Source organism: Stylophora pistillata, chromosome 5 (assembly GCF_964205215.1).
Source record: "Stylophora pistillata chromosome 5, jaStyPist1.2, whole genome shotgun sequence".
NCBI lineage: Eukaryota > Metazoa > Cnidaria > Anthozoa > Scleractinia > Pocilloporidae > Stylophora > Stylophora pistillata.
In genome coordinates, this window is record NC_142523.1 from 4,882,259 (window position 1) to 4,910,249 (window position 27,991).

At 38.2% G+C, this 27,991-nt stretch overlaps 4 protein-coding genes and 1 pseudogene across 4 annotated transcripts; 1 reads left to right on the forward strand and 4 right to left on the reverse strand.

The window, feature by feature from the left end:
• Positions 1–4,313: 4,313 nt before the first annotated feature.
• Positions 4,314–5,493, reverse strand: LOC111337248 (neuromedin-U receptor 2-like). Its single transcript, XM_022943519.2, has one exon. It carries the CDS (start codon positions 5,394–5,396, stop codon positions 4,440–4,442), a length of 957 nt encoding a protein of 318 aa, XP_022799254.2. The 5' UTR covers positions 5,397–5,493; the 3' UTR covers positions 4,314–4,439.
• A 4,751-nt stretch (positions 5,494–10,244) lies between these two features.
• LOC148729948 (trace amine-associated receptor 7d-like) lies at positions 10,245–11,497 on the forward strand (annotated as a pseudogene).
• A 179-nt stretch (positions 11,498–11,676) lies between these two features.
• LOC111337245 (uncharacterized) lies at positions 11,677–20,935 on the reverse strand. The gene is made up of 13 exons (XM_022943516.2): positions 20,601–20,935; positions 18,332–18,418; positions 18,113–18,220; positions 17,917–18,007; positions 17,042–17,103; positions 16,578–16,631; positions 16,121–16,207; positions 14,288–14,347; positions 13,810–13,889; positions 13,373–13,494; positions 12,709–13,079; positions 12,334–12,368; positions 11,677–12,198 (listed from the first exon to the last, which is right to left on the reverse strand). The coding sequence occupies exons 1-13, from the start codon at positions 20,790–20,792 to the stop codon at positions 12,132–12,134; spliced, it is 1,416 nt and encodes a 471-aa protein (XP_022799251.2). The 5' UTR covers positions 20,793–20,935; the 3' UTR covers positions 11,677–12,131.
• LOC148729949 (uncharacterized) lies at positions 14,959–16,112 on the reverse strand. Its single transcript, XM_088761469.1, has 2 exons — positions 15,532–16,112; positions 14,959–15,128 (listed from the first exon to the last, which is right to left on the reverse strand). Exons 1-2 carry the CDS (start codon positions 15,818–15,820, stop codon positions 15,097–15,099), a joined length of 321 nt encoding a protein of 106 aa, XP_088617595.1. The 5' UTR covers positions 15,821–16,112; the 3' UTR covers positions 14,959–15,096.
• A 2,812-nt stretch (positions 20,936–23,747) lies between the features above and the next one.
• Positions 23,748–26,140, reverse strand: LOC111337250 (BTB/POZ domain-containing protein 6-B). Its single transcript, XM_022943520.2, has one exon. It carries the CDS (start codon positions 25,752–25,754, stop codon positions 24,399–24,401), a length of 1,356 nt encoding a protein of 451 aa, XP_022799255.2. The 5' UTR covers positions 25,755–26,140; the 3' UTR covers positions 23,748–24,398.
• Positions 26,141–27,991: the final 1,851 nt, after the last annotated feature.

A 27,991-nucleotide genomic window follows, 5' to 3' on the forward strand; every position in this document is an offset into this window, starting at 1 on the left:
TATAAAGTGTTCTTAGATCGCACAATTTACTGAAAATCGAATTCATCCTAGAACATGTGCAACTCAAACGCCTACCGCTTCCGGCGCCTGTATAGTTTTTTCATGAAAGCAGATATATTAGAAAGGCCTCAATTCAAAGATATGATAAATTTCAAAGAAAATAGTGATAGAAGCTGTTTTACTTATGATCCATTAGGCTTTAAGCACTTTAAATTAGAAGAGAATATCCCTAAAAAATCTCCCCTTATGAGAGACGTATGGGATGCCGCGTACGTGTTGGCCCCTAATAGTCATACAACTCGATGTACGCCCATGCGAGGTGTAAGGATGGAAAAAAATGCAAGGATAAAATAAGACAGAAAAAAGCGGGGATAAAATTTAAAAACGGAAACATGGAAACGTCAACGACCTTGAGCGAGACCTTTTCCCGTCCACTGGCTTTCCTACCCGATCAGTCAGTGCACAGTCCTTGTGTTTTTCTAAGTATGATGTTGAACTAGTTTTGTGAAATCTTTTTAAAGAAAAAATGTTCATTTTTAAAATATTTCATATGCGCTTTTCTGATGAGTTTTTAGGACGCACGAACATTACATAGCATTTTTAAGGACAACTATGCTTCAGAAACCGTTTCATGTGTGTCTCGGCCATTGAGAAGTGGTATTCAAAGAAATAACTCGTTTTATCACATGACCCGTCCGGCCCCGCTCGTGCAGTAGCATAGAAAACCACAGTGAAAGCTGATGTGTGCAGGGCCGGACAGAATTATGTCAGCCTGTCCGGAAAAGGCCGTCCGGCCCTTCACGTCGCTTCGTTGCATAAATGAGGAAAAAGATTCACGTTTTTCGAGGAATTAATTGGGACTTACTCGTTCTTAATCGAAAAAACAAAAAATAAAGGGAAAGTTTTAATTGCGTATTTGTTATCTTCTCGTGTGGCTGCATGTGCCCGTCTATCGCGTTCTACTGTATTGAGGTTGAAATTTTCAAAACTTCTTGGTCATACGATAAAATACTTTTTGACTGAGTTTGTTCGGGCTGGACGGGAGTATCTGGCTCTTGGTTTAAAGATTTCGAGCGGTAGCTGCTTGACGAATATCATGGACGACTAGCATCTTCATTTACAGCTAACTGCGATGAGACGGTGCTAATTTAACAGAGTAGGACGAAGAAAACTCAGGAATGGGCCCGATGCCCTTCTTTCCTGACACCGTATTCGCGATTTCCTATTATCAGTTCAGTTTGTACCAAGCTTTCTGTATTCCTTGTTGAATTAAGCATAAAATTCGAAGCCACGCAGACAAATTATGTCTATACATAATTTCTTAAGGATAATATCCTTCCAATTTTAAGTTGGGAAAATGGCAGATTTTTTTCAGAATTAACATCTCACCTGAGCTTAAGTTGCGCTTCCTGCCTTACTTCTTGGCCTGCGTATACAACTATAATGATCTTTACGGAACACTCTTAATAATAAAGCTTTGATTATATCAACCAGCAAACCTACCCCCCATGAGACCCTCTCGTGAAGGTTTACGTAGAGCTTCCAAATTAAGATTCTTATTCGACTATTCAGGGAGATATAAAGCTTGAACATTGCATGCTCATCATTAACGGAGCAAATATGGCCTTACTCGCTCGTAATTGCTGAATGGATAAAAGTGTAGGTTGAAAAACAAGCGTGTACTTGTGCTTTTATATGGAAAAAATTGATCAGAATACGATTTCTGACATGCTCATTACAGTGTCTGGGCACCCTTATATAGGCACAATCCATTAAAGGGTCGTATGCGTGGGTGACACTTCAAGTTATGCAATTTTATTCCGGTCTAAAGACACCTTAAATGATCAAACCGAACGAAGGAGGGTCTGAGCTTAAATGGGGATCACCAAACTCTTTTTTGAACTTTTTCGAACAGGCATACATACAGCGGTTGAGAAATAATTGGTTACATTTTTGATGCCGATTTGAAGGAAATAGACGAAAAGATATTGATGATGCGGTACATCAAAAAAAATTATTTTAAGATTTTTGAATCCTTGAATGGAATCAATCATTCTTAGTAAAGTGGGACGATAAAAAAAAATGAGTAGAAGCTGTTAACTAAGTACCGTTATCATTTTTTCTTTTTCAAATTACGAATCTATTTCGGAATGATATCACTAAGTAAAGAGGCATGGTCAAACACATTGCAGAGGAGATACTGAATTTACAGATTTTCAATTTTTTAAAGTCATTGGGAGAGTCATTAAATTAAAGCCTTCTTACATTAGTGATTACCGTCAAAATCGATCTTCATTCCCTTATTCCAGTTAGATGTGAAAAGAACTTCAGACCAGTTTTTTACACGATGCCTGACCCAAACCGCGGTTTTACGCAAGTAGTGAGCCTTAGGTTTTACTTACACAAGAGGGTTGATTCAATTAAATAAATGACTGTCCCTTCCCGTGTTAGCTGTCGTATAAGATGAAAAATGTTTCTGCGAAATATACGTATTTCCAACATTATGCGTATTTGCTTAAGTTACAGTCCAAACAATTACGATAAATAACTTAAAGACAAAAAGTCGTCATATTAAGCCAACTTTTTCTGGAAAATGTGTCTTTTTCAAGTGGAAAATTTTGGCAAAATTACACGGTCAGTTTTGAGGTTAGTTAAAAAAATAAAAAGGAATAGCATTTTAGGTCTGACAGCTGCTGCTACCCGGGCACACAACAGGGCTGTAGCCAGATTTCAGGACAAGATAAGTTTCGAGCGCCGAAGACGCGAGCCGCTAGAGGGGTCTGGGGGCATGCCCCCCCAAAAAATTGGAAATCTAGATGTTTAGAAGTGCTCTTTTAAGGATTTTCCGTGGCATTTTTCTTCAGAAAAGTCAATCTTTAAGAGAAAAAATTAAAAAAGGCCAAAATTAAGACGAGGCAATTGCCTCGTCTTGCCTCATGCTAGCTACAAGGGGAAAACTGGCTGTAGAGTGTACTGCTATCGATGTTGTCTCTTTCAGTCTTCATTTTCTCTTCTCCGCTGCTGTAATTCTTATTCACAGTCGATTAACTACTTCTACCTCTGACCACTACGAGCGTATAAATGACATACATTAACCCTAGCAACTAATTCTATACTAAAATTTTTTATATACAGCACCAGCAGTAGGTATAATTGTGAATGCGAGCTCACTGATCTTGAAAGATTAAACACTTTCTTATCGGAACATATACTGGCCTGAACACTTTCAAAAGAATCTTGTGAACTGAACAACATTGGTAAAAGCTTCCGATTAATCGTTTTCGCATTGCTCTGACATATCCGCCAAAGAGATAATGTAAATCAGTGTTATCATTTTTATCATTATAAATGTTAATATCTGTTACCATTTAATTATCATTTGAATATCAATCAGACAATATGTTCTTGAATCACCTTTCTCTTGTGGAACAGGGTGCTTATTAATATGTGGGATGCAGCGGGTTTCTGTTTTACACGTGCGACAAATATTCTGCGACACTACCCTCTAGCGTCATTATACACCCTCTAAACTAGTGATTTTCAGTGAGAAGAGTTATTTCATCGCAATGCTGATTTTGTCACTTTAATGCAGATAATCGGTCGCTTATACAACCAGAGTAACAATCAAATTCATGCTCTATTTCTGGCTTCCCCGCTATCAATTTTGCCTCAGAGGTAAAAGAACACAGCTGCCCCATACTAGACTTATTCTTTTTTTTTTTGTTACCAAAAGGTAACATTCTATAACAAATGAGATGCAATGAATATATGAAGTACATATATTTTGAACTGCGGTGTTAGATACGTATGATGTGCGATCCTCGCAGTAGATAGCGCTATTCATGCAATAGCGAAAATCAGACCTGAAAAAAATCAGGCCTGTACGTATAATCAGGCCTGTATAACAAAATTTCGTAGGCTGCATGTTTTAGCGATTCCGTTGTAATCATCCTCTATGATAGAATACACATGATGAAGTTCTTGGACTTACAGCAGTTTGCTTTTTACATCCGACTTTTCACGCTGTAAAAACTACTAAGGTTAAAAGATCTTGAAAAATATTCTCGAATGATTTAGGAGGGAAAAAGAAGCAGCAGCTGACGATCAGTATTGAAGTGCATTTAACTCCGTTCCTAATCAATTGATGTATTTAACTCAAGGTTCATTTGCAAAGCGACATAGTCAAAAGACGTCAGACACGTCGAAGGTCGACTTTCGCACTTTATTTACAATGTCCTGAGCAGTTGCAGAGAGGCTCAGTTAAGTAAATTTTGTGTTTAATTTTGAGAGATACGACACTACCACAAAAAAACTCTTGTTTGAAATTACTTTTCCTTAATATGTTAAAGAAATCGATAAAAATCTTATCGAACCTTTTGAGACGTCGTAACATGTTCTGGGAATCACCTTACTTCTGTCTGTTCAATATAAAACTAAAGTTACATGACGGAGGTTTTCACACCGTTTGATTCTTCGCCATTGTCACGAACATTAACTTTGTCGCAACGGTATCTTTTAAACAGCGCTGCCATGTGGCGACGGAATCGATGGCTTTGCAAGCTGTAAACCACCGGATTGACGGCGGAGTTTAGAGAAACCATTAAGACTGATGCCGTGTGAATCGCACCGAACAACTGCTTGGCTGAGTAGGCCACATAAATGTAAGCAAAGCAGTTTGGAAACCAGCAGATACAATAGATTAAACTCACTGTGACCACCATCTTGGTGGAGTGACGTCGGTGTTTGAGTACTGCTTGTTGAGACACAGACGTGGTCGAAGTTTTGTTTTTAAGCCAAAGTTGATAAATGAGAAGAGCGTAGAGCACCCCCATGATCAGTGCAGGGAAGACAAAGAATATTTGGGCGTTAATGACGCTATGGTATCTTATGAAGTTTGGTGTTGGCCAAAATGGAACACAGCTTCCGGAGTTCTCGTCATATTTGAGGTAAATAAAAGCCGGTAGGTTAACTCCTAGAGCAAAGACCCAGCAAAGTGGTATGACGTATTTAAGCTTCTTAGTCGTCAGCCTCTTTTTGTCGCTATAAGGGAAGCGGATTGAGAGATATCGCTCAACCGCAATACAAACCAGAGTAACATCTGAAGCCAGGGCTCCCGTCCAAGTAAAGGAATCCCCAGTAATAATTTTGCAAAAGTAGTCACCAAGAGTTCCTCTGGGATGATTCAGCGTCTGGCCGAAGATGAACCTCGGGGACATGAACAAACCAACCATTATATCACTGATTGCCAGATTTACCAAGAGGTAATTCATTGGAATGCGCATGTCTCGAAATTTGAGCACCACAAAGCAGACGAGAGTGTTGCCGAATAGATTGATGAGCATTGACAACGTGAAAGCGATGTTGAAACCATCATTTAAGAAGCTGTCTTCAGCCATTTCCTTGAGAAAGAAAATAAAGGCACGAAGACATCACTGTTAATTGAGTTTGGAATGGGTTTGAAACTGCTCAAGGTTTGTGCAGATTTTTTTTTAAAATTTCCACTGACGCAAGAATGAAAAGTAATTTAGCCGATGTTTTTCGTCTCGCGTTACTTCAGCTCGTAAAGGATACCCAAGTCCTCTTAGACATCTCTATGGAAGAAGTAAGTCTATAAATTCTTTCAGTTCTTAAACTGCACGATTGTTATGCGTCATTAGAATGCACATTTGTAAAGAGCTCTTGAAAGGTTCGACTTGAACTTCTGAATGCTCTAGCATAATATATGGAGCTGTTTAGGGTCCTTAAGACGTGTCATGATTGCAAAGTTTCCTTAGAATAGGTAATTAGCCATCCGCTGTTAATCAAATTCATCATAGGAAATGTGCAACTTATAAGCTTACGCACCCTGGCTAGAAAGGTACAGACATGATTTGAGAATTTTTTTTGAATTGTGAAAGAAAAATATACATCATTGTTTTTGATTAGTTCAATGGAAAAGCTTTTCAAACTCATTAACAATTCATCAAGTTACAAACCAATCCTGATACGCCAATTTGGCCACATGTGTGCGTTTAGAAACCCCGATGAAACACTGGACAGAGGCTTTTCCACTATACTTTGATGAAATATCAAACTCTAGAGTTTGATAAAATGTCAAACCCCACTGATGCCAAAATCAGTCAGAATTTTTTCACTGTTCTTGGCTAATGATACACGATTGAGAAGCAATTTCAAAAACTCGTGCTTCGTGTGTTTCATCGGGGTTTTCAAACACTCAAAAACAATGAAAGCACGGGGCCGTAGGCCCCGTGCTTTCATCAGTTTTCTCGTGTTTAGAAACCCCGATGAAACACTCGCACTCGTTTTTGAAGTATTACAAGAAGTATTTATGATAGTAGTCAAATGGCTTTGCGCTTCAATTAGGCCAGGAAAAAGCCGCTTTGGCTTTTTGCTTTTTGCTTTAGGAAAGAGATTATAAACGGTTTATTATCTCTTACTTAAAATCCTGACGTATGGACCGCGCTGCGCTCGATTGATACGCCCTACAGACACGAAATCATTTTTCTCTTGGCGATCAAAAAGCAATTTAGCAATGGTCTACTCATTATATCTGGAGTATATTTAGGGGTTACTTTACCGTTTCTAGACTGACCATTTCTAAAGATTCAACCGCAAACAACACAAGTTTGAAAGAACTTTGAGTTCAGTAACCTGGACGCTATAATTCATTCATTCTTTAAAGTCACGAATTGTCTTTATAACATAACCAAAGTTAAGCGCGCGGCGCTCTGATTGGTCAATTTAGAGTCCCCCATTTGCCCATGGGTGTACGCTGCTAACGTGAGCAAATGCAAAGACTATATTTCCGCGCGCGCTTGTTTTTTTCTGGTCGCGTAAGATTTGTTAAATAAAAGGGAACTCCTTAGCTACAATGTATCAATGTTATGTTATAAAACAAATGGTAAACACCACAGCGTACAGTATTGAGTTATGGATGCACTTGGGAGGTCTGCTAAGCACTCAAGAAACTAGAGTCGCTCTCGGCTATCGCCTCGAGCGACTCTTACACTTCTTTCGTGCTTAGCAAACCTCCCAAGTGCATCCATAACTCAATACTGTACGCTGTGGTGTTTACCATTTGTTAATTAGTGTAGTTCTTGTTTGTTTAATTGAAAACCTAAAAAATTGATGAGGATTTGTTATGTCACAGGTTTTCTCAAGACGTTTGCCACGAAAGAACATCTACCCAATCATTCTTTTTAAAAGTATACTAATTGAATCGACTAAGGAAAAAGATTCCACAAATTTTCAGTTGGGTAAATGATAATATCTGTTTTTTTATCTGAGCTTTTCAAAGCTTACACTTCTCTGCTAACTTTCTCAGTTTACGTATTCGCATTTGTCATTAGGTAAAGCTTTGATTCCTTCACCTCTTTAAAGAAAAATGTCATCCACCAATATCCGCACTAAGAATCTTGTTCGTCACGACAATCAATGTACTACTAGGTTTTTTTAATAGGACGTTTGCCAAGCAAGAACATCTACCGAATCCCTCTTTTTCTGAAAGTATACTGTGTAACCTTCGAATAAAACGGAAAGATTCTATAAATTTTCAGTCAATCAAATGATAATTTTCACCATCTGAGAATGTTTTGTCAAAAGGTTTCTTGTCGTTTAGGTCTTGTAATGAGACGTTTGCTAAAGTATAACATCTGTCAGATCCCTCTTTTAAAAGCATAGTATTTGAATCAGTTTCAAAAACAGAAGGATTCTACAAATTTTCAGCTGGGCAAATGATAATTTTCACTATCTGATTTCTTACCTGAGCTTTCCAAATGTTATTCTTCCTTGCCAGCTTTCTTAGTTTACGTGAGGACTAATAAAGATCTTGCATTAACATTTGTCATGATATAGCTATGAAATCCTCACTTCTTCAAAGAAAAATGTTATCCGCCAATGCGAGCACTAAGAATCGTGTACGTTATGACAATTAATTTATGTTCTCTTTACCAGTGACAGGAAAAAATAGAGCATTTGGACCAAGGAAGAGATTACAAATTAATCTTCTGTTTCTAAGCTATTAAACGCCTAGTAATCAAGGTTCATCAATTTTGAGCTGAAAAAAGCTATAAGCCAGATATTGTCATCAGGATCAGAAATCCGTTTTGAAATCCATTTCCGAGAGAGGACAATTTTACGACAAGTAAATGAACCTGCAATTACTGACTTTCATTTCAAAATATTCCAGAAAAGCTCGTAACCTTTCCGTTTCTATTCATGGCTTTCCGTCTCACCCTTTTCGGACCCAGACTAAGTTATAGCGCTGCCTGACATTAAATGTCTATAACGTTGTGAATTTTTGACATTTTAGGGGAAGAAATACAGTTATGCTGTTTTTTTGTCTCTTTAAAACAAATAATCCGTAGCTTATATAACCAAAGTGATTATCTGATGTTTATGCTCTGTTTCCGGCTGCCCTATCCGGTTTTCCATAGAAGTAGAAGAATACGGCCTCCCGAATGAATTTTGGGGGACAAATTTGAAAAAAAAAATGTCGTAAGTTTGTAATAAACATCATTCTTCAACGACTTCGTATAATGTCGCGTTTTCATGTGGCTTAATCAACTGAATGGTTTTTCGTTGTATTTCGCAAACAGTACACATTTTACGTGAATATTCCAGTTTCCGTTGAATGAATCAAAGTTTGATGAAAATCATCAAAATAGATTATAGATAAACAGCATAGTCCATTATAATCACTATAGAAGTATTGGTAATTGTTGATTTTTTAATACTTTTGCTTTTAAACTATTAGAAAATTTACAATTTTCCCTATCAAAGCAATTTTGTGTTAGTTTTCCCTTAGCTTAGAATTCCAATGCCATCCCTTCGTTCGCTTGGCTTGATGGCCGTGATTATAAGAATAAAGGAACATACTGAAACATAACCATGGTCACTGAAGACCAGGGATGTCCATTTAATTATTTCGTAAGTAAAAAATGTTAACTGGAAAATCCAGCTTCAAGAAAGAACATGCACCAGTATGATTGAAATATTCCAAAAAGGTAACAGGCTAGATGAAAAAATTCATTGGCTGCATGTTTTAGCGATCCCGATCCTCTACGATAAAATATGCACGATGGCCTCTTTAGACTTACAGCGATTTGATTTTCATATTCGACTTTTCACGCTGTAAAAACTACTGACGTTGAAATGATCTTGAAGGATATTTTTTCCGTCTTAGGTCCATCACATCCTTCAGTAATTTCGTAGGAAAAAATAAGCATTAGCTGATAGGCAGCAGTGAATTGCATTTAACTCTTAATCTAATGATTTATTTATCTCGAGACTCCTTTACAAAGCAACACGTTCAAAAGCGTTGTTGACCTGCGAACGATTTTTGCACTCATTCACGATGCTCCGACCAGTTAAGGAGGGGTTCAGACGAGCCGAACTTGCCTTAATTATGATTGAGAGAGACACCAGCGCCGCCAAATAGAATTTGTTAAAGGATGCAATTAAATAAATGTAGCTTCGCAAGTTGCAAAGTTTTATTGATAGCTTAAAACGCTACGACGCAAATGTTTGAACAGTTCAAGAGTTCCGTCCGAGGGAAATTTCTTTGGACACGTCAAGTATTTCCATGATCGAACGATTTTATACAGGAATAAATAACTACTTTAAAACATAGATGAAATCCCCACAAGCAAATTTTTTAGGCAAAGATAACGGTGACGGATTACTCTAGATTTTTTAAAGAATGTCAAACTCTTCTTAAATCTGCATTTATTTGTTGTAATCGTTCATTCCATGCCATCCGTTGTTCATTTGCAGTTTTCGAGAACACCTCCTTAGTAAAATTTGAGAGCAGACTACGCAATGCACAAATAAGCTGAGAGAATAACTTCAAATTTCAAATCTTCACGCATTTAAAAATCTGGATTCTATGAGATCGACATTTGCTCATGATATGTTATAGCTACCGCTGACTATCGCGTGTGTTCGCGCGAGCGCCTACGACCTGATGTTTACAGACGTTTGCTGCTTATAAAATCATTCAATAGCCGTCAAAGACAGCCTCCCGGGCTCATCTTAAAGGACCTACAACTTCTGGCTATATTATATTATTTTCCTTGAAGTTTCACAGTCTTCTTCTACTTCTGGCAGATTATCCTTCCCTTAAGTTCTCCTTTTTTAGCCGTTGCAAGATTTCATATCAGTTGGATATTTCGTTTAGATGTGAAGCAACCTTTATGTTTCCGAGAATCGTCTTCTTTATCTTTGTTTCTGTCTCCTGCATACCGATGCCTGGAAAAATAACGTATGTACGTGGAGTTCTGGTAAATCAGTTGACTTACTTACGAACACTGATCAGTTGTAAGATACTGCGCAATCTTACAGGAAAATAACTCTTCGATTCAGCGAATGAATGCTTTTCGCCGGCTTTAATAAGCAAACGTGTGTGCTTGTAGTTTTAGCGCTGTTTATATTAAAAGCAAACTCCAAGTGAAGGATTCCTCTCCGAACACAGTCAAACTTCAGGTAGTGGTCTGTCCCGCCCTGACCACTACCTGAATTTGTTTCACGGTGGCTCCGAGTTCAAATCCTCGGCCATGGTTGTAAATAGCCAACTGGTTTGCCTCCGGCCAGTTGGGATTCTTAACAATCTTATGTCCAATTTGAATTATTTGTTTATAGCCCACAATGTAAACTACTGGGTTACCAGTAATTCTGTTAGCTATTAAAGTTATTATTTTTTTTTTTAACTTCTGTTTATGCAGCCTAGCTGCGAGTGATTTTCTGGCCGGCCTTATCGCGTTGCCTCTGACTGTCGCCTATTCGTTTTTATACTACTTTATGCCACGGCTTTGTTTGGCTATGGATCTATGTCAAAGATTTCTAGCGATATCGACAATTATTCACCTCCTGGTCATCACGACGGAACGGTATATCATGACTGTTTGCCCGTTGGCTTACTCTAGAATTATGGAAAAATCTCGTATTTTGACCGTGCTGGTATATCATGATGGGTTATCTCCCTCTTCACCTCGCTTATCCACCTTCGTGGTGTGACCCAGAATGGAAAGAAATATCAACAATTTGGAACAACGATTAAATTTACGATATATTTTGTTTGACTGCCATTGTGTTACTTCCACCGTTATTCATGATTTACGCCCACGTCCACATTTTGCTCTTTGCCAGGCAACAGACAAACGCGATCAAGCGACAAACAGACCACTTGTGCAGCGGAGCCAATCACAAAACAGCAAAGACAAACGCTCAGTTGGCTTACGTTTCTATGCTCGGTGTGTTTATGACAGCATACTTCCTTCTGGCAATCGAAGCCGATTCTAACTACACCTTCTTCGTACTCCCTCTATGGTTTCGCCAGATTTCGTCATTTTTCAAGTCCTTCACTAGCCTATTCAATCCTCTTCTTTACACTTTTTTCAAAAGTGACTCAAAAAAAGAGGCTTCTTTGTTATATCGCGGGTTAAAAAATGCTTGCTGCAGATGTTTCCATTTTGCTACTGCACCAAGTTTTCACACCTAATTCCAAGTGCTTCCTCACCCCGAGAGGAGTATTTGATAGATAATCAGTAAGAACTACAAGTAACAAGATTTATGAAATAACCTAAATACTACGAGCGCTCTGATTGGTGAATTACCTATCATTTATTGCACCAATAAAAAATCGAAACATTTGAAGTGAATTTTAAGAAAGCAATAGACTGCACTTCAGTTTTAGTTTATTGGCCTTAGTAAGGCTGATATCAGTACATATTCAGTGGTGAGTCCGCTGTATAGTCACGAGGAAACATAGATCCATTTCCTTTCTTATTTAACAAACGAGAGGCCTTTCTGGTCTTTGCTTACTAATTAAAAAATGTATAGGAGTAGCGCGTTTGTGCTCATAATATACGAATGAGGGTATCTTTCGCGTTAGTTGTGGTTTATGAAGGAAATGGTTTGGATCAGGGCATGGCATCTTCCAACAATACAGTGTCAAACCCCTCCTTATCGCTACGAGAAAGCAAAAAACACCGCAAACATTATTGTTTTATAAAGTTTTTTTTCACTGGAGTTGACTTTCATCTGTTCTTGCACCCACGTGTTTATCATTAGTGATAAATGCTTTTCAGGGCTTGTAGTAAACTTGTGATGATGCACAAGAGATCTTAGCTTTTTTAAGTAATTTTTCGACAACCTGCGTAGTCTGGAATTTTTGTGGGTATCTTATCCTGGAGCCACCTCCTAAACGCAAAAAAAAAAAAAAAAAAAAAAAGGAAGAAAAAAATATGCAAGATTTTTAGTAAGAGACATCAAAAGACAATCACTTTTCTAATTTAGTTCAACAAAGCGACATAGTGATTATGATAAATTGTATACCTTGAGTACATTCTCTCGTTTATGATGGAAAGATCCTGAAACAGATGAAAAGTAAGAACAAACTTTACGGGACGGGAAGAATTGATAACTGAATCAAGACCCTTGGAAACCGAGAAACCACGAGAAGCATTCACAACGTAATCTGTGCCTAACCCTTCATGGCCAGACATCAATAAGCATAATCTCCCTACTATTCTTGAGATATTTCCTATGGTACCGACAAGGGGATATTGTCTAGCAATCAAGAGTTTATTGAGTCACCGGTGATGGTTCTTTTCGCATTTTTTTTTTTCAGCATAAGGATGGCTCCTTGATCTACGTTAGATTAGTTTAAAAAAAATACCAAATCAAAAGTATTAGCCTGTTCACACTTACGTAATTGTCTTCAAGTTCCCACTCGCCCCTTTCGCAAAAATGCCTCACTCCGATAAACTTCTGATTTCCACACACGCATGCACTCTTTGCGCTAACGACCTCTCTGAGGGTCACGTGCGGAACACGTGGCTTACAGGCGCTTCGTGTTTGGTCTGCTGTTCTCTGTGTGAGATCCCTGCTGATGTTAAGAGAATATCTATGATGTGATATACTCGGCTCTGCGGAAAAACGTTCAAGTTTGCTTCTCGTGCGTCCACTCTCATTTTCTGGCGGACACGTCCTAATCCCTTGTTGAGGTTTAGCCACACCGCACACAAAAGTTCGAGACGGAGGGAGAAGCATGGTCTTTCGACTGAACGTGGAGAGATTTCCTGGAAAAGAGTATGGTTAAACAACAACCACAAAAACAGAGGGTTAATCTATGCTTTTAACTGCCAATTAACTCTTAACGGGTTAAAATCAGTAGGCATATTCTCCATTCTGTTCTCTATACATTTCCGAAGACGCGGACAAGGAGAATTTTTCAGGAATCGAGAGCTTCTTTAGTTGGTAATTGTAGATTATTCATGGGTCAAGTGATCAATCTCATTCCTCTAATTCAATAGATCAATAGAGCTCGGAAAAACGTGTACTATTGCTTGAAGAGTACTATAGTGAGTAATACCTGAGTGCGATGCTACATTTTGTTTCCATTCAGCCCTTCCAGATCTAGCTTTTGGTGTCAGTTCTGTCTCAATGACGTCACCAACAGCGAGAGAGTGGGACACACGAATAGAAGGAAGAAAACTGAAAGAATGAGATTGATGCAGATAAGAACAAGAAAAACTTGTACTTAAGGGCAAGAATTATCCTTGGACTGTAAAGGAATTCATTTCGCAGAATGGGGCGGAGAAATCTTGAAAAGAAGTCGAGAAATGGTGAACGTGGCTTAAGGGTACTATTTTGTTATATGACACAGAAAGAAGAGCCTTTTTTATTGGCTCTTGGATGAATAGACGCCTATAGGGTACCACTTGTGTAAAACCATATGAGCACACGTTCATCATGTCAGCTCAGGTAATTAAATCGTTTATGCCAAGTGAAAGCCGATCTCAAACTTACCGATCAAATAGTGCTTGAAAGTGTGTCCTCAGATCTTTTATTTGTATGAACAAAACTGCATCTGGATTAATTTCACAGGCCTTACCAATATAAAGAAAATAATGGGAGAATTCAACTTAGCCTGAGTGCACGAGTTAGGTACTGATATACAGCGTATGCTACAGAAATGGGCCGGGAGCTTTTTTTTAAGAGAGCTAATACCGAGATTCCGTAAAGGCATCCCCTATACTTCTTTCCCTCAGATGGACAGATAATCGACTTGAAAATGACCTATTATGAATAATTTATTGAAATCGGCTGAAGTAAGACTTCATGTTGATCGTAGATTTCTCATATAAAACCAGTCCTTTTAGCTTTTACCCCATACTCTACTCTTACTCAAGGAAAGTCGGATCGTGCAAAATTTACGAGAAAAGGAACGACAGTAACGACAATAACAACAACACCAAAAATTGAAAAAAGATTGTTTGTAGCTTACCCTCTCAAGGTCACGTTCGAGTTTTTTCGCGCTTGTGACGTTAGCTTCTTTTTCTTCTTTCTGTTGATTAATGAAAGAGAATTTAGAGGAGTAAAATTTCTCATTCCACAGAATGGTTACAAAAAACATTTTACGCATTCAACGACCTGAGCTTCTCATAATTATGTCTATTTGGTACAATACGTAAATATTCTCGCCCATTCCAAAAAGCTTACTGGTCTCTGTAAAGGGACCATTCATTATATTACTCTCTGGGCCTAAACCCCCCTTCACCCCCCCCCCCCTCCAATTAGGCTGTGTAGTATTGTAATGGTCCCCCCTCGTTGGAAGTTTATTTTATAAAGTTCCCCATTTGCACTCTGTTTTCGACGACAGGTCCCCCTTCCGTTCCCCTTGAAAACCATGTGTTCCCTCCAATCAATCAATCAATCAATTTATTTAACGTGGTCAGAACGCTTAGCTAAAAGCTAGTTTACAGGTACGCCACGAAATAAAAAGAGAAAAGGAAATGATAAAGCCTTGTGAAGGTATATATAAATTTAAATAAATTAAGATTAAGAACTAGCTAATATTAAAATATAAGAATTTAACAATGTAGTCACCGAGTTGAATATATAAAATGTAATCATTAAAAACAGGAAATATAATTAAGGATAGATCCTCACCGCGCTAGAGTCCCGTGAGATCTAATGTTTTTAAGTGATTTTTAAAAGTAGTAAATGTTTGTATCTTTCGAGACTCGTCCGGTGAAGCGTTCCATAGTTTCGATGCAGCATATCTCCATGATCTTAACCCGAAAGCTGTTGATTTTACTTTTGGGAGGTCCAGTATTGTGGTGCCCCTAAGGTTATAAGTGGAGTACCCAGCTGTTATAAGATCACGTAAGCTTTTTGGTCTTGCATCACTGGTTAATATCTTAAAAACCGTGGACAATATTTTCGCTAATCGCTGTTCACGAAGACTTGAGAGACCGATACGCTTACAAAGTTCCTCATAAGGCGAGGACTTATCTCTAAAAACAAAACGGAGCGCACGTTTGTTCACCAACTCTAACTTGTCAGCTGACTTCTTATTACAGAAGTGCCACGTTTCGGAGCAATAATTAAAGTGTGGTAAAATGAAGGCTTTGTAAAGATACCTTCTAGTCTCAAAAGAAAACATTTTCTGCATCCTTTTTAACACAGCCACCTGTTGACTGACTTTTCTACATATCTAAGAAATGTGCTTTTCAAAATTTAATTTACCATCGATTATCTCGCCGAGAAGTTCCATTGTGTTGGATATGGGAAGTTGTGACTCCTCACACTTAAACACTGGTTCATCAGTTCCTTTGTGTTTTCCTAACACCATTGCCTGGTATTTGGAACTGTTCCTCTTCATACCATTACGCGCGAACCATATATAAGCAGTAATAAGATCATTGTTGATTGTTTCTTCAAATTTGGAGAGTTGATCGTCGGCGTAAGAGATTTGAGTGTCATCGGCGTAAGTGGACAGAGTGCACTCCTCGATGGCATATGGAAGATCGTTCATGAAGATGTTGAATAGTAAAGGGCCGAGGATAGATACCTGTGGTACACCATTGCATATAGGTTGCCAATTGGAAAGCGTATCCCCTAGTCTCACTCTTTGGAATCGATTTGATAAATAAAGAATCCTCTACCAGAATCCTCTACCCTCCCTCCCTTCTCCCCCTAGGCGATAGATAATGACTGGTCCCTAACAAAAGCAGAATATTAGACCTATTTTATATTAACACCAATGAGATACCAGGTGAGCTTTCGCTCGAAAACGTGATATCTTCACTCGTGAAAATAACACTGTAACTATTACCTTTAGTTTCTTGAAGAGCCCTCTGAGAAGCCAACCGCAGACTTGCGTCGGAGCAAGTTGGATGGCAAAACTTACATCTGACAAAGCCTTAACATAAAGGAATTTAAATTCAGCAAAGAAAAAAAAAGGCAATCACCTGTAGATCTTTGCAAAAGGGATATCAACAAATCGATAGTGGTTTGGCGTGGTCTGTTCTGTTATCGACAACAATATTTTTCATCACAGGGGTACAAAAGACAAGTGCTATGCAACCTAACCCTGATTTAAAAGGTGAATTGAATTGAAAGAATAATTCACCAGCTTCAACCAGGAACGCTCCATTTTGAATGGCACGATGCAAAGGCAAAATTGTGAGCTGGCCGGGTGATAAGAAAACTTATTTTATGATTAGCCTTGTCGTCCACTGAACTTGAAAGTATGACGTGGACGGTGTTATTAGATTAAACATATTAATTACCTTTTCATCTCGGTTCAGAAGGAAATTTACCACCGATCTGACACAAAATAATTCCTTTAGAAAAGAAGTTGAGAGAATATTACTAAAAATTCTTGTCATTGTTTTTTTTTTTCTTTTTTTTTTTTTTTTTTCTTTTTTTTTTGTACCCAGCTTCAAAACTGCAGTGTGTTAAAACTGTATACCTAAAATAGAGAATTTCGAAAATTGCTCTGGTGTGGAAATACTGACGTCATTTTTGTCTTCACCTAAAAAGATTTTACTCCTTGCAATTGCTCGCAAATGTTCTAACCCTTACTTTTAGTAAAATGAGAAGGAAATTATTGCAGCGATACACTAATCCATGACAGAAAAGGTTTTGAAACTGAAATCTGAATAAATAATGTCAATAACCGAGAGAAACAATGAATCAAAACGTCTGTCTTTGATAAATGAGGTGTAAGAAATGTTGTGAAGTGTTGGCTTACCGGATTTCTAAAGTCCAGTAAAATCGCCTTTTCTATTCTGCTTAGTGCCTCGTTGAGATCTCCTGGTAAAAGAAAGATATAGGAAAAAAATACGAATTATCGAATTGATTAAATAAGTTGAGCTGTATTAGGTTCACATTTGGATGTGGCCGGCAATGACAGAATAAGTCTTCCACCACCCTATGATATCCTTCTAAATGTATTGTGAGCTGCATGAAGATTCAATTAACTTAGCATTAGCGAGGCTCTAATGCACTTCCCTACTGAATTTCGTCCATCAAACTTTCAAATTATTTGTTATGTAAGTGAAATAAGAACTTTTCATTATGAAAGGCAGCCATGTTAGAGGACCTTTTTAATGATCTGTGAAAGTTGAAAAATGTTGCCAAAATTGCTCATAATAGTCAGTTACACGCCGTCCTAATATTCCTCATCCATGCTATGGATCTTTAATAGTTCACCACCTTCACACCATAATCATATGATACAACCATGTGATGCAACGTAACGCGTAACCCAACGTACATAGCCTATTTGATTACTAATCAATCTCATCGTTTAGGTCCAGTCCTTGTCAGATTGGTACGCTCCGTGAGGCAACTGTCAGCTTAGTTAAAATAGAGGTCCGACGAAGGGCCTTCGCTCCGATGAAGGGCTACCGCTCGAAACGTCAGCTTTTGTAATCGTTACGGTGGCTGATTTTCCATTTCAACTTTGTTGATATATGAAAACTATTTCGCTACCCCCACCGACGCAGCCCCAAACAGTTTCTTTAGAAACTATCAGCCTTTAAAATAGAGGTAGTTCTAAAGATATTAACTTTTAGCGAGAGAGGAAACCTTATCTCCTCTTGCTTTTAAACTGTATAAAGTTACCTGTGTGAATGTAACAATAGCATATTCTCGCCAGGGTAGGGACGTGCAAATGTAGAACCCTTCCCGTGATGCAACCTGCCTGGCACTCATCCTAGAAATTTTAATTAGGTCGTTACTACTTTTCCGCCGTTAACCAAGAAATGTCTGAAGGAAGATCAGATGACACTTCAGTGAGTTTACATCCTATGCACCGTACCTTTCTCCAACTGACCACCTCCATGGCCCGCTTAAACTGCCATATGGCCTTCTGGTAGTTTTGAAGGTTCTGTAGTGCGACTGCGCAATGGAAATGACACTCAAACAGCTGCAAAGTGAGTGAAAGAAACTGTTCTCGGTATAATAGTTTTTATTTACTTTAAGCGGCTAGGAAGCCCCGTAGTCATTTTGAAATTTAGTTTCGTTCAGCACAACTTACCAGCAGCCGTAGTTTCTCTTTATTCCAGTGTTTCCTCCATTTCATTTTGTAGATTAGGCGTAACACCTCTCTGTAACTGGTTTCAGCCTGGCAATATTTCAAGACAAACTTAGGAAAGTATTTCATGATACTCTTTCCAAGTTGAAGTAATTTCAAAAAGTTGTGTGATACTTCAGGAAGATGTGATTTACCTTCTTATACTTCTTTTTATATTCATCAGTCAGTATACGTGCGCTACGATTGGTCAATTAAAAGGGCTGTATCTCACTGTGCAGCCCGCGAAATTCAGAAATTGATATCTACCCCTTCGATCTATTTGAACCCTCGTTTTCTTGTTCCATATTGTAAGTTATGGAACGTTATGTTTGCCGCTCTGATTTATCCCAAGCGCGAGAAATAAATCCAAGCGAGAAAAATGAGGTTCCGTAACCTACAACACGGATCTTGAACTCGGCTAGTCAACAGCAAAAAGTGCCTTTTTCCCTCTCCGCCTCCACCTCTGAATGCTATACAACGATATCGCACTCCTCCATTGTGTGCCGTATAACGTAAACCGAAATCATGATAATGAATTTAAATCATTTATCTTTCGATGAACTCACTTCCTGTCCATACATATACATTCGTAACTAGCAATCGGTAAAACTTCAAAACGCCTGTACTTATTTTACCACTGTTCTCAAAAGCAACGGTAAACACTAAGAAATGAAATTTTTTCTCAGCTTTAGTCGCTTTTACAATAATATTTATATTTGGAGAGTTTGCGACTCTTTTTATAATATTGTGTTCAATTTTATTTCTTTTGCATCTACCGCCGAATAAGTCAAGACAAGAGTTTAGTTTACATCCTTATAATCCCTTGTTCAAGATAAGAAACGAAAATTTAGAGAGTTTTGATTCCCTTAGGTGGCGTTTCTTGTAAGCGTGCTTCTAAGAGTAGGTTTACACTAGAGGAGAGTTTTCCGGATTCGTAAATGTTTCCGGATTCATCAATTTTGTAGTATTCGGATTCGTCGGCGTTTACACTGAAAGGATATTCGGATTCCTGACCGTTTGCACACAACGACAACTCTGGGAACGTTCGAAATGGAATGGTTACCAAGCCCAGTGTTGTTTCGTCGTTCGATCGACAAAGTGAAGATGCCTCCCCCGAAAAAGGCAGTGTGGTAAATCCAGATGCCACTGAGGAAAATTTGAGTTGGACAGATGCCAAGCAGTCTACGTCGTCGGCGATTACTGAGTGTGGCTGACGTTAAACTTCCTTACAATAATAATTTGCGTTTCTTCAGAAATACTGCGGTACACATGATAAAATTTATCGCCTGAACCTGCAACAAGATTAGGCAACCGGAGACCGCCAGCAATGTTAGCACCAGATCCATTTTGGTTTCACCGCAAACTCAAATGATTGCAGGTGGAAATAATATCCGGATTCGAAAAAAAATGCGGTTACACGACAAAACTTTCCGGATTCGAAAGTTATCGGATTCAAAGTTCCCACTTTAAATTCCGGATTCAAAATCTCCGGAGACACGACCAAACCGGGAAGTTTTTATTTCGGATTCGTCCACTTTCGTGTAAACGGCAGAATGAATCCGGTACTAAAACGTTTCGGATTCATCACGAATCCGGAACAATTTCCTCTAGTGTAAACCTAGTCTAAGTCTATGATACAGACTCTTGCTTATAAAATACTTTGACTTAGCTAATTACGATAGAAGCTCTCACTTATTGCGAAGAAGCTTTAAGTGTTCCAATACAAACATCGCATTGACAGTTTCACATACATGAATAAGATTTGCATTTTCTGTTTTAATATCTATATTTGGAAGCCTCATTTTGAATACGCCAATGTTGAGTTTCGTAAACTTGAATAATGAAAGTTTAAATATAATTTTGCATTAGCTACTGACGTCATTTTCATTTTGCAAAATTGCAAACATTTGCAAGATATGCAAATTTTTTCTAGAGCCAAATCATTTCCTGTGCTGAAAGGAAAATGATCGACCACCCATTTCCAGAAGAAAAAAGCCGTCGATGATAAGACTTGCATTCTAAATTGTAATTCGTAAAAATTCATTTCTATTTCGGCTCTAGCTTTATGCTAAATTTTTAATCATAGGAAACAACGGAAAGGCTAACTGATGAACATGGCGTAACCAATGGTTACAGGCGCGATGTTGGTGTTTTAAAGTCGCAGTAGATAATCTGATATTTTGTAAAATTTTCCGATACGAGATTGTTTGATGATAAAAGTGAAGCAAAATACCTTTTTCCATGATTTCTGCCTTTCGAATGTCAGGGCTGAGAGAAAAGCTCTTTGGACTTCCATGTTCGTTGAAATACTGAGTGGCATCGAAGTCTCTTGACTGAGAGATATGTTTCGCAGATAATTGGCTGCTTTAGGTAACAACTCGTTAAAGCAGCTTTTCGTTATCTCTTCGATGACATAAACACACATTTCACGCCATCACATTCATACGTGTAACAGTGGATTCAAACGAAGCTGGTAAACAGACAAAGGAAAGCGTTTCGTTCGTCGAACCTTGACAATCCAGAATCGTGTTTAGTTTCCGCTTACTAGGCAGCTGACTCCACATAGAGAATGAGAATGGTTTATTTATAGAGAATCTCTAACCTGAATTTGCATTTGAGAAACGTATGTAATATTTTGTATTTCCGAAATTTCATTCATTACGATTGACAGGTTCCCGGAGGGAGTCGTTCTTGAGGTTAAAAAAAACCTCGACAGAAAAATTTAGAATATCCAAAGAACAGATTTATCTTTTCGCCGGACTATAACAAATTTAGGTGGAAATCCGCGTTGGATCTTTTTTATCTCGTCACTTTTGGCGCAGTTATCAAACTTCCATTTCCCTAATGTGGCTACATGAGTGAGTTTATTTTCTGGCTTATATGACTTTTAACAGTGAAAGAATTGCAGATCAGACACGATCGAGATTTTTAGCGTCAAACTTATTAAGAATGTTCCTGGTAATGGAACAATAACCTTTTTGAAATATTTCATAATATAGAGCACTTGGAAAAATCCCTAACATCAGAGCTGCCACCGATAACAAAGCGAGGGTGTAGAAGTTTTTTTTGTGATAACATTGCTAAGGCCCTCCACAGACTAGGGATTTACTTGTCGACAACTATTTGTGATCGACAACTAAAAGTTATCGACAACTAAAAAACGTAGTCTGTGGCGCAAGTTGTCGACAACTAAACCGCAAATTATTAGTTGTCGACAACTAATAGTTGTCGACGGCCTCATTTTTTAGCGTTTTTCTAGTGTGTGAAAACTTTTGTTTTAGTTTTCGACTACTTTTAGATCTCCGCGCTATTGCGTCAGCGGCTTTCCTAGCCGGATTAAAACTTGGAGAATTACAGAAGTAAAATACTCGGTAAAGAAAACATTCTTTTTGATCTTTCTTTTCCACATCCTGTTCTTGGAGGTGGAAACGACACTAACGATGTCATTATTGCGGCAGCTTGTGCCCACCAACAAGTTCTGGTGCAGGATATTTTATCCAAAACGATTGAACGGCAAATTTGGCGTAAAAGTTCGTTCGAGGGAATTTTGACCAACGTGCCGTAGAAACTGGAATGACGGCGATTTTATCACCAATTTGCGAGTTGTCAGGGGTACTTTTCTTCTTATTGTTGAAAGATTGACCCCTTATATTCACCGAGAAACGAGAAGAATGAGGCAGTCCACTGATGTCGATGAAAGAGTTGCTATATATATGGCGTTATGGCGATACGGAGAATGCACAGTAAGCTCTTGGTGCCCAACCTCCCTGTGTATCGTTTGCTAAATCAGTATTTGAGCGCCAGTGTGTGGAATCCCTTTATCGGACTTATTTAGTTGTCGATAACTTTTAGTGGTCGATAACAAATAGTTGTCGACAACTAAATCCCTAGTCTGTGGAGGGCCTTAGTATTCTTGAGATTCTCAGGTTTCGAATTACTGAGAACGAAGACGATTCAGAGGAATCCAGGAATTTCCAATTGCGTTAACTGTAATTGCAAAATATTGCACCCCCCCCCCTTTGACTACGCTTCTACGACTGACACTGTGTGAAAGGGAAAATGTAAAGCCAACGGTCCCCTGAAAAGTAATAAGTCCACTACTGAAACAGTTTTCATCATATCTGATTTACAATTGGTTATTGAAATTGCTTAGTTGTAACGATATCTTTGGGCATAAATGCGTGCAAAAATTAAAAATGTCGACAGACAAAAATTATTTAGTTCTATCTTAAGAACTTTTTCTCTCTAAGATGGATAGTGTATTTTCCAAGAAACTGTGACAAGTAATCAAGCAAATACAAAATCAATCTTTGGAACCATCCTTTTACAAGCAACATTGATGCAGGTTAATTGATCTCTACTCTTGTTGAAATAGAATATCCGAGCCCTTTATTTCATTTCTATATATTTCTAAGCTTCTTCTCAGTTATCAAGTCGGTTTCCAGGGCCCTGAATGTAGGAATAGTGTTTCAAACAGTCTATAAAAATACAGTGACAGGAACGCATAAGTTCTCCGTTACAGTAAAGCAGTGTATCTGATAAGCGGAATTATACACGCATTTTCACTGGTAGCTTACTTGTGATCTATAAAAGACAGACGCATGGATGACGCCACAATTAACAACAATTTTCTTTGTTCTCAGATAAAACAAGAAGGTTCTATGTTGCCGGGATTTGTACAGTAATGGGGACCTTAAGTAGTCAGGATGGCAACGCCAAGGAAGACGTCGATTAAAAAAAAAAAATTCTATTTTAAGAAAGGATTTCGAAAAATGGCTACAAGTGTTTACCGGTAATTACCGTCTCTTACGGCGCCACGCCTTAACTTTAGCATAACGCATCTAAACATCTTTGAGTTCCAAATGGAAATTAAAGTAATTTGCCGTCGCGTTTTCCATTTAAAGACGACGCCAATTTTGGTGATTTCCACGACTTTGTTGTTTTGTAGAGGACGGCTGAGAAATGCACAAAGTTTCAAAACGCACATGTTGAGCTATTGTTCTTCCCATTAAATCTTTTGTTTTGCCACGTCCTCGTCGCCGTCGTTGTTTGCTTAAGGTCCCTAATACATCACAGAAGACGTCAAAATGAGGTGAGAACATTGTGACACACTCAGGGGCGCCTTGTCTGCCACCTTTCTTTATTCTTCAGTACGGCAGAGTATTCGTGGGTCAAATGATCTCTCACATTACTCTAACTCAATTTTATTATGATCAGTTACTTTACTTTCACTTAGAAGTGTAGATTTACGGCGCGATTGAGTATTGGCGGGAAAGTTCCTTAGAGTAGGAACGCTACGTAACGCTATGTAACACAATATACTACAAGAACTATTTATTGACGTAATCTGTGATAAGCACTGCAAAACGGAATCTATTCGTCAAACAAATAATTTGTTTCTCTTTATTTCATTACTTCTTTAAACAGGCAAAAATAAAATCTAGCAATCAGAGTTAAAACACACCTATGCATAATCCACTCTGACAACTACTTAAGTCAGTCTTAAACAGGCACACTGAATGGTCAAAGTGATGGATGGAACTTTAGAGAAGTTTAGGTGACACATGCAGAAGTAATCTTGTTAAGACAGACTATTCACCACTTAGGTGCGCTTTTGAAATGGGCCTTCATATTAAAAATGTTTGTTTTTTCGTCATTTTTAAAGGCTCAGGAATAGTCCTAACTTAAACTTTCTCAAACTACTTCTATTTAAGCTTAAAATAAAGATAAACTCTTCCTTTTCAAAAAATCGCTCTTTGGTTTCTTATTTGCTTCTGGCAATTGGGAAGAGAATTTTATCGACGCTGCTTCGCTAGTTTCAGCCCTTCCGCTTCAGTTCTCATGAATAATTAATGATGTCCAGGCTTTCTGCGCGATGCAAGGAAAAAATTCTGAAGCAGGGACTTATTTGCTTATAATTGGGCAGGTATAGAAGTGACTCTTTCCCGTCTAGAATCTCATGCAGCCATAAACTTGCTGCGGACTAAGTCTCTCTTGATGAAGTACGCTCGCTTGCCTAAACTTCCATGGGTTATTCGTTCTTTAAAGGTCTAAAAAGAATTTCTTTAATGCATATACCTTCAGTTTGGAAAGGTGGGCTAACAAATCGAAAACGAACTTTCCCAACAACCAGCTCTTTCTTACTCTGACTTCCCTGACTAAATCGTTGTCCTACGATTAAAGCTTCAAGAGTGCAGGGTATATCGGGGTTCATTAAGTGGTATTTCTTAAAAATAATGTCAAACCCTGTATAAAAATTGCCATCATGCGCCCGTCTACCTTCGCTCAAGAAACAACCCTCCGAGACAACTTTACCGTTGAGTTTTAGTTTCACTGTATACTCCTCTCTTCTACTGCCAGAGATGGTAATTCCTCCAAGTAAAATTGGAACATTAACGGAGAAGGAAGTGGATTCAGGAAACCGAGAAATCCTCTGAAGAGAATCGTCAGAACAAGGAAGCGAACGAGACCAAAAGCGGGAATTATGCTCGAGCCTATTGCAACGAAGTAGATTTGAACTGTTTAAACACCTTGGAAAGCAAGAAAACCCTTTGGAAATCCGAGTTACGCTAAAGTACATAAAAATTTCAATGATCTCGGTATCTGTGAGTATTTTGGTGTCAACGACATGTTCACCGAAAAGGCTCAGTGGCATAGAAGGGAATCGTATTAATTTCATAACCTCTTCTCCAATAATTGCCCTTTTTTCCTCGCCACTAGGTGTTTTACCTCGTTTTGCACAGATTGCCTCCGCCCAGCGATTCACAGCTTGAAAAACTTCTACCTCCTCGACATCAAGAGTATCTCTCTGCAATATGGAAGCCAGAAGATTTTTGTCTTCCAGAATTGCATCTGGGGCCGATTCAATGACTTTCGCAGTACGTGTATCAATAACGTTCCAGCACACATCATTTAAATGGATCTCCTCCATTTTTTCTACACACGGCAACAAATCCAACACATTTTCAGCGTTGATGTTTGCCTCTAAGAAGCTTCTGCACCGGTTAGCTAGTGACGGAATCATGTACTTTTTGGCCAAATAGAGCACTTGAATAACACAACTTCCGGTTAATTCGACCTCGTCGCAATAGATGAAACGTAAGAACTCAAGAAATCCCTCTGAATCGCAGTCAGGGAGATCAATATAATCAGAAGCTTCTTTGAGTTCACCGTAGAACATCTTATAGAAAACAGGGCTACTGATAGCCAGGATAAACTTGTGACAAGGAATGTTGACTTTAAGGGACGAACTTCCTTGCCCATCTGTGACAGTAAAATGGACATCGGCCATCAACGGGTTTCTGTACATGTGCTTGATTCGCTCTCCGACTGTGTTCTTTGTCAGCTGCCATTCACAAACATCATCGCTAGTGCTTGCTGAAGCCATTTTCAAGTAGATGTGGAGGGGGAAAAGAGTCTGTAGTTCGAAGAGAAAGTAACTTTAGAAAGGATGTATGAGCAGAAGTGAATAATATGAGCGCTCCTGGAACGAGTTAAAAAAAGGTCAGCGGATGAGATTTGTTGAAAGCATTATGATTATGTAAGGTGATGCGTTTTGTAATTTTGATGGTAAACAGTGAATATCCACTGTCTCGTAATTTACATGCAAATTTTGTCTCAGTGAACATAAATACTGTAATTGTTTACAGTCCAAACTCTGCACATTGGCCATCTAGAGGACGGAAGTAGAAGACCTTCGTAGAGAGTTGATTTTTTTGGATGAGAGCAGTGAAATATGACAGCACAATATTACAAACTAAGGACATTTTCCCCTCAAGTAAAGTGAGCCGCGCAGCAAAAGAATACACTACGTAATCAAATCAGTAGGTAGGAATTGCTTATAATGAAAACCTTTACAGCACAAGACTAGTGAGATACAGTTAGTTAATCAGTTTGTTAATCAGTTTGTAGAATATGTTCCCATTCAGTCCTGACTTGTTTGTTTTTGTTAGTGAATTTAAGTTGTCAAGAACTGTTCCAACCAAGTATTGTTATACCTATTGCCTTTTCTACTTTTATTAAATCCCTCCCGTTTCATTATAATTTACAATGCACAGTATCAGTGTACACAATAACATGATATTGTATATGTATTTTTTATCCTTGAATAAACCTTATAGATCATGTTGTGCTCCGTAATGTAGAGTACTTGGCATAAACACTACCATTAAAGCTGCTTCCAAAAAAAAAAATGCTAGTGTAGAGAATTTTTTCTATTATAATAGTAAAATTTTGGGGATTAGGGCTCAGTATTTCTAAGATTGTTAGGTTTCGAGTTACCGGGAATGAAGATGAGTCAGAGATTATACCCAAAAATTTCCATTTGAGGGCTCCTATGGCAATAGACAACACCAGTGTGTTGTTGTTTTGACTGTGTGATTGGGAGGGAAAGATGTAGAGCTTAAGGTCCCCTAAAAAAAGTAATAAGGAGTGTTGTGTTACCTCAACCGCACGGACTGAACTCGAAATTAGTCTGAGGGCCGCAAGGCCTCATGGACCGTCTCGTCGTTATGTAATAGTTTTGTTTTGCCACGTGTCGTGCTAAGCGAAAGTATAAAATGTTTTATGTATGATTTAAAAGGGATTTGTCTAAGGATCAAGGATTTGCATAAGGATATTTGATGTTGGCGAGTTTATAACTCTGCTTTAACAAGGCTGGACAAAATTACTGTAAGTTTTTTTGCTAGATTTGTCATTTCAATGAAAGGATCTCTCAGCGATGTTTGTGATTTTGCAATCTGTACAGCTTCAGGTTACATTCTCGAATAAATACTGAAAATCCAAGCCTTGTCAGCTGTGTTCTTCAATAGGCCATTTTATAGTTGTGTACTTAGTTGCCAAGCCTTTGATTCAGAGTGAGGCTGAAGGTGACCTTGTTGTGATAGTGATTTACATTAATTTGAAAGGCAGCAAGGGTTGTATCATAACAAGGTCAACCCCAGCCTCACTCCCATTCAAAGGCTTGGCAACCAAGCACACAACTGTAAAATGGACTATTACTCATTGGTCTAAGGAGGATCAGGCTAACTTGAGTGGATTCCTAACATGGCATTGCTAACATTTTGTTGTAATGATATCTTTGTAAAAAGAAAACTCTTACTACATTAATGATAAATGTCGATAAAAAAAAAGAAAAAAAAAACTTATTTAGTTCTATACTAAGAATTGTTTCTCTCTAGGATGATGCAATATTTTGCTTAAAAAAATAATTACTGATAAGTAATTGGCATCAAGCATATACCTATTGAGTGTAATAAAAACTAATTTGGAGACCATCCTTAGTTACTATGTTGGTGCAGGTTGATTGATCACTACTCGTGTTGAAATATAATATCAAGCCCTTTATTTTGATATATTTCTAAGCTAATTCTCAGCTATAAAATCAGTTATCAAGTTACTGAATGTAGGGATAGTGTTTCACACAGTCAAAGAGCATATGACTGACCTAGTACATATTAAGTTATCTGTTACAATAAAGCCGTTTATACTAGGATAAGCTAAATTATACATGCATTCCTTTTGGTTCGTATTTGTGATCTAGTGAAGGGGAGATGCATTGAGGATATCTCTATATTAAACAACATTTTGCATTGTTAAGAATGATGTTAAAAGATGGCAAATTAA